The sequence below is a fragment of the Nicotiana tabacum genome, chromosome 23 (assembly GCF_000715075.1).
Source record: "Nicotiana tabacum cultivar K326 chromosome 23, ASM71507v2, whole genome shotgun sequence".
NCBI classification, from domain to species: Eukaryota; Viridiplantae; Streptophyta; class Magnoliopsida; order Solanales; family Solanaceae; genus Nicotiana; species Nicotiana tabacum.
In genome coordinates, this window is record NC_134102.1 from 96,095,868 (window position 1) to 96,102,803 (window position 6,936).

At 31.5% G+C, this 6,936-nt stretch overlaps 1 protein-coding gene across 1 annotated transcript; it reads left to right on the plus strand.

Moving 5' to 3' along the window:
• Positions 1-312: 312 nt before the first annotated feature.
• Positions 313-5,490, plus strand: LOC142177597 (histidine decarboxylase-like). The gene is made up of 6 exons (XM_075246801.1): positions 313-453; positions 629-812; positions 3,537-3,771; positions 4,088-4,281; positions 4,386-4,522; positions 4,623-5,490. Exons 1-6 carry the CDS (start codon positions 439-441, stop codon positions 5,196-5,198), a joined length of 1,341 nt encoding a protein of 446 aa, XP_075102902.1. The 5' UTR covers positions 313-438; the 3' UTR covers positions 5,199-5,490.
• The last annotated feature ends 1,446 nt before the right edge of the window (positions 5,491-6,936 follow it).

The following is a 6,936-nucleotide window of genomic DNA, read 5'->3' on the forward strand; positions in this document are numbered from 1 at the left end:
TAAATTTATTAAATATATACAAAAATTAAATTCAAAAATCAATTGCTAATATCTAATGTTAGTCAACTAAAATTCAGAACTCAAAAATTTTAAATTCTGATTTCAAATGCAACATAAAATTTTTACACATCTTCCCTCTCTCTCCTAGCGGTTAAAAACATTTTTTACAAAGCTCGCGTGGAGGAAAAATTGGACCAATAACTATAGAGGCACGTTTTTAATTTCCATGGAACATATTTTAATTTCCTTTAACGTCCCCCACCCGACAGAGGACAAATTTAAGATTTCATCAAACAAAAGTTAAGAAGGGAAAGCAACTTTCATTGGTTATAAATTGGAGGAACCAAATGAAGTGAGATGCGCAAAAACTTCATCTCTTTGAGACCATTCTGACTAATCCCAATAATTTCAGAAAGAGACATCTCTTTAGCTCTAAGAATGGGATTTGAAAGGGTACGTAATATTCATGTTCAATTTTTTTCTATAGTATTTTCTTTCATACTCAAGTTCAAAGACGAGCCAACTCACTAGTATATTATTTTATAATAAAATTAACCTAATACTCATTTCATTTCAAATCATAAAAGATATTTTAATTAAAATTTCTTCTTTTGTGTTTATGAGATAGGAGTTTGACATAATGATTGTCCCAACAAAAGGTGAAATCAACGCGCCACCGCCACCACGGAAGAATTTGAGTCTCAGTGTGGTAGAATCTGATGATAAAGATATTAAGACGTCTTCGCAAGAACTGGACAGAATTTTGACTCAATATATAGAGACATTGTCCCATCGGACAGAATATCATATAGGTAAGTATATGTTCAGTGGCTTTTTCTATAAATATATAGCTATCACTTTAACTTTTATACACAATTTAACAAAATAAAATTAAAAGACTAGTAAGCTAAGGTCCGTAGATTGGAAGGCTAAATATCTTTGGATAGACGCGAGATCAACAACTATAACAACTATAGCTGCATGAAGCCATGAAGTATGATAATGTTCTTTGCTATCCCTCCCGAAAGGGATAACATATATATCCACAGAAAAGAGACTATGGATATCCTAATTTGGCCTTAATTTCGGCAAGTGCTTACCTAAACGTAGAGTAATGCAATCACTTTAATTAACACATTTGCATTTCTTGTTTGATTTTTCTTTGTTAGAATGCAATATAACTGGACCAGTGAATTGAGTTCCAAACTAAATATTTTTGTACTTTTAATAAATTTTTTAGTATAAATATAAAATTTATATAAAATTACTAAATTCACATAAACCCATAACTTTTGCACTGATCCAAGTTCTCTCTTCGTCAGGGTGGACACATAGGAAATTAAAGTTTTTCATGTTTATTCAACTGTTCCTTGAGTTACTAGAACACTCTCTTACCATCATACCTATTTGCCTATAATTGAAGGATATTTTTGGAATAAAAAAACATAGCTTTTTAAATGAAACAAGGTGTGATATCTACCTCATATTTTGTCACCCTAACTACCTTCTCCCACATGCCACAATAATGATGTGCCTAATTCTCCACACGTTTCTAATAGTTTGTGTTCCACAATTTGTATATATACATGTACTACTTTTAGTTATGTGTCCTTCCGACAACTAACAGTACCAATGACAAATAATGGGTACTCATTCATGCAATATATTTTTGAATTCCATTAAGTATTAATTATTAAAAAATAGGGATAATATATAAGATTCTCCGATTTTGTCTTTCCTGCTCAAACTTTTATAGTACCTCTATGTTGTTGTCCAAAGTAAATTTAATACCACCCTTAAAGTTAATTTGGCAAAGAATGTATTATCACATTTCTATATGCACGTGAAAGGCAAGAAAAAATATTAAAAAATAATTAAACTATGCACGTGTTATCTTTTAATTGGTTGTTATCAATTAATTGCACTTAAATATTTATTATTAAATATTTTTTGCATTGTTTATTTTCTTATTCTTTGTTCTTTTATTTCTTTTTCTTCTTTTTCTTTTTCTGTTCTCTTTTATGTTCTTCCTTTTTCCTCTTCTCCTCTCTTCTTAATCCCCACATATTTTCTTTCTTTATTTTCTTTGTTTTCTACTTATTCTCAAATTCCAAATCAAAAGCTCACACCTTAACTCTTTAGTTTGTCGAAACTTCACCTAACTCCTTTTCTTCTCCTTAGTTATTGCTAGTCTACTACTACTCCTTTTATTCTTTCACCGTATTCCTTAATTAATATTAGGTATATATTTAATTCTACAAATGTCATTATTAAAGGCAACCCAATTTCTACTTTCTCTTTTTTCTCTTCCAATTTCTACACCCATTAGTTTATATTTTTTAGACCCAACAGTAATGCGTTTTTAATTTTAGCTCTGAATATGCTGCCTTTTTCCCCCACAAAAAAAAATTCGAATTTGGTAATGAAAAGAAGTAAAAAATAATAAAATATGAAAGTAAATGGATTGTATTGTTGATTTTTGAAGCTAGTTGGACGGTCTTCAATGGTAAAAATGGTTGAAAGAAATTGGACGGTGATTTATTACAATTTATAGTTGTTTAAAATCTGAAAATCTTTTTAATTAAAAATGGTCCGATGGTTGCTCTCTGTAGGGGTGGGCGTTCGGTCGGTTTGGTTCGGTTTTAAGAAATTCGGTTCGGTTATTTGATTTTCGGTTTTGTAAAAGTAGTAACCGAAATCGAACTGAAATATGTTCGGTTCAGTTCGGTTTAAGAAATTCGGTTCGGTTTTCGGTTAGAACATTATCATATTGGGCTCTCTCTATGTAATAATTGGACTGACGAATTTGTTGGTTTTCTTTCAAAATTTCGGTAAATTAGACTGAAACCAACCGAAAATTTATTGGTTTGCTAATAATTCGATTTTTCGGTTAACCGAAACAAATAAACTAATAACCGAAAACCGAACCGAAAAACTGAAATTTTAAAATTTTAAACCGAAACCGACCGAAAAAACCGAATAACCGAAACCGAAATAAAAATATTTTTGGTTCGGTCGGTTTTTTCGGTTCGGACCGAAATATGCCCACCCCAAGCTCTCTGTAGGGAGTTATGAATTGGACAAAAATGGTGAAGGGTGTGAAACTGTTGAGTTTTAGGGATGATGGTTGTTTGGAGTATTTTTGGGAAGGGGGTGGTTATTGTTGAATTAGTCTAGGAAAAAAAAAGTAAAAATCATGCAAATGACACGTGTCAGCACGTGTTTACACAGCTAAGATAAAATCTGGTTTTCGGCTTTGAAGGAGTTATTAAATTTTCTTTGGCCAACGATAGGGAGGTACTAGAACACTCGTAAAGATTGAGTAGGAAACTTATTTATCTGGACAAGTTCATGGAGTATTTTACGTATTATCCCTAAAAAATATGTAGATTATTAGTTAATTTCGTACATGTGCCAAAATTAATTTTACAACGAGAAGTATAGAAACTATTTCAAGAATAATGTAAACAAAACCTTTTAGTCATACTTGTTCTCGAAATATTTAAACTTAGCCTCTTTAAATGGGTTCTTTACAGGTTATCCAGTTAATATATGTTACGAGCATCATGCTGCTTTAGCTCCACTTTTGCAATTCCACTTGAACAACTGCGGAGATCCCTTCACTCAGAACACTGTTGATTTCCATTCAAAAGATTTTGAAGTGGCTGTTTTAGATTGGTTTGCGCAACTATGGGAAATTGAGAAGGATGAATATTGGGGATACATTACCAATGGTGGCACAGAGGGAAATCTCCATGGTCTTTTGATTGGGTAGGCATCACTTTCCCATCTCCATTGATAGACAGTTTCTTCTACTTCCAATTTAAGAGTCCACCACTTGAGGAGTTGATGAGGTCTAGTATTATATATATATATATAACTTTGCCTAAAGATTTATATAGCCAATCCTAACTTATTTGGGACAGAGACATAATTGTTATTATAGAATAGTCTAACAGACCTATTTTGCACTTGGAGACATTCTACAATATTTATACTTGATCTAAAAAAAGAGTTATGTACACATTTAGAGACCTCATATTCAATGATGTATTTCTCTTTTACCATTTCAATATTATTTGTGCAGAAGAGAGTTACATCCCACTGGGATAATATATGCATCAAAGGATTCACATTACTCGATTTTTAAAGCAGCAAGAATGTACAGAATGGAGATAGAGACCATCAATACTTTAGTCAATGGGGAGATTGATTATGCAGATTTGAGATCAAAATTACTTCTCAACAAGAACAAACCGGCCATCATCAATATCAATATTGGTAAATATTATTATAAGATTCTTTATCTTCCAAACTTCAATATATGGTCAAGTAATCTTCCCATTCTCATACGTGGAGTACTACTACTTTTAACAATAATTTAGGAACTACCTTCAAAGGAGCTATTGATGATCTTGATTTGGTCCTACAAATACTTCAAAAATGTGGTTATTCCAATGATAGATATTACATCCATTGTGACGCTGCACTATATGGGCTAATTGTCCCATTTATCCAACATGTAAGATTACTTTATAATCCGTTATATATTTTCTTTAAAAAAATTCCCATCAATGGAACAAATAGAAAGTGACATAGTTCTCTATTATATTTGACAACAGGTGAAAACAATTACCTTCAAGAAGCCAATAGGCAGTGTTTCAATTTCAGGCCACAAATTCTTGGGATGTCCAATGCCTTGTGGCATTCAGATAACAAGGAAAGGTTACATTACTAGTCTCTCAACAAAAATCGAGTACATTGCTTCCGTTGATGCTACAATTTCTGGTAGTCGAAATGGCTTGGCACCAATATTCTTATGGTACAGTTTATGCATGAAAGGCCGTGCCGGATTGCAACAAGATGCCAAAATGTGCAACGAAAATGCCCGATATTTGAAAGGTCGACTTCATAAAGCAGGAATTAGCGCTATGCTCAATGAGTCTAGCATTATCGTTGTCTTTGAACGACCTAATGACCCTAAGTTCATTCGTCATTGGCAACTGTCTTGCACAAGAGATATGGCACATGTTGTAGTCATGCCGGGCATCACAAGAGAAACAATAGACAGTTTTTTCAAGGATTTAATGCAGGAGAGGGAAAAATGGTACCAGGTTGGAACAACTGTGCCTCCTTGCCTAGCAGATGATATTGGCTCTCAAAATTGTCTTTGCTCCAAACAGAAGATGCGTCATTGAATTCCTTACAAGACGAGACTTGGAACGGTCGTAGATTTGGAGTATGCTTTTATGCAGAGGTGGCTCAATAAAATTGGTGATATAACGCCAAACTTTTAATAAATAAAAGACCTTAAACTTATTTGTGTTTAATCTTTTTGAGAAAAAAAGTTGGTTTTCTGCTTGAGTTGCATTATCATCTTATTCAACTAAAATGGGACTTGTTCATATGTAGAACACTTTCCCATATTGTTTGATTCTTCTTTTGTTGTTTGTTATTAATTTATTAAGAGCACCTCTTGAGACTATTAAATTTCAATTTTTTTCTTTTTGAGTAATATATATATATATATATATATATGGTTCATATTTTTTACCCTTCGTATAAATATTCTGTGTTGGATAAAATTGTAAAATAGATATTTAGTGTTTGTTTTCTTATTAAAAAAAATTAAAATTTTCGTAAGATTTAAAAGGAAATGGAGGAAGAGAATGAGTAGGTTTCAAACTCATTAAGGTCGATTCATATCACTTTAGGAGGGGTTTTTCCTTTAAGTACGTAGGTTAAAAAGGGAATAAAGAATCACAATTAATATTTTTATTTTTTTACTTAACTAATATTTAAGATTTTGAGATCTACTATGAATTTTCCACTATGACATTTTGTTACTCCTATATCTTTTCAATGCAATTAGATATTACAATCTCCCACGTAAGGAAGGCACTAAAACAAACTCCTAATAGAGTTCTATTTTCAGAAAAGATTCATATTCATATGAAGCTATATGAATGGCCAATAAAATAATTTTGGAACAAGTTTTCCATTGAAAATAACCAAGATGAACTACTTCACATAACACTATATGCGGTTGTATTCAGATGAAAATAACCAAGTTTTCCCGAGGCCAGTGATTTTGATACTTTTCCTGATGTGCCAAAAAAAATCAAAAAATAATATCAAATCTCTATCATCACCATCATTGTATGTGATTGTATTTAAGTAGTGTTAATTTTGAATTAATCATCTGGGTATGTTTGTATTTTTAGTCCTGATCTTTCTTCTTTTATGTATCTATTCTTCTATTGTTTATCTTCCTCTAAATTATCTATATTATGAGTTTTCATTCACAAGAGTTTTTCGAATAAATTTGAGTTGGAAATTTTTATTGCATTGTACTGCCAATATATATGATGAGTATGGATTAAATTAACTCTTATTTATTTTATTTTATTATTTTTTGTTGATTAAGGAGCACAGTTGATTAAATTTGAGTTGAAAATTTTTATTCTTTAAATTTTCAAGGGTAATGACAGGACCAATCACCTTGATTAATATGTTAGTATATTTTTGTCAATTGTCAGTCAATTCTTATAGTATGAGAGTATTTGAGTTATAAAAGCTCAACGGTGTCTATAGGTGAAATGAAATTTAGGAAGCTCCAACTGTTTTTTTTAAATTCCAATTTTAGTTTAAATGAGGATCAATTTGTTCTGGCACAACATTTAATATTTAGCTCATAATTTGTGATGATCCAAAATGTCATCTTTAAATTTAATAATTAATCATGTATTTTAAGACCTATAAAAGAACTATTTATCACTCCTCGACTTGCGTGTGCAGTCCGTATAATTTTCCAAAAAGTTTTTGTGTGAAAAATGGATTAAAATGTGAAATAGAGCTTTCAAACTCAACTGAGTTGACTTTGGTCAACCTTTTGAGCAAACGGACTCGGATCAGTGTTGACAGTTCCGATAGGTC

Excerpts from the sequence above, each read along its gene's own strand:
- LOC142177597 (XM_075246801.1), top strand. Across the intron at positions 813-3,536 it reads TCGGACAGAATATCATATAG|GTTATCCAGTTAATATATGT; the intron begins GTAAGTATATGT and ends GGTTCTTTACAG. Across the intron at positions 3,772-4,087 it reads CTCCATGGTCTTTTGATTGG|AAGAGAGTTACATCCCACTG; the intron begins GTAGGCATCACT and ends TTATTTGTGCAG.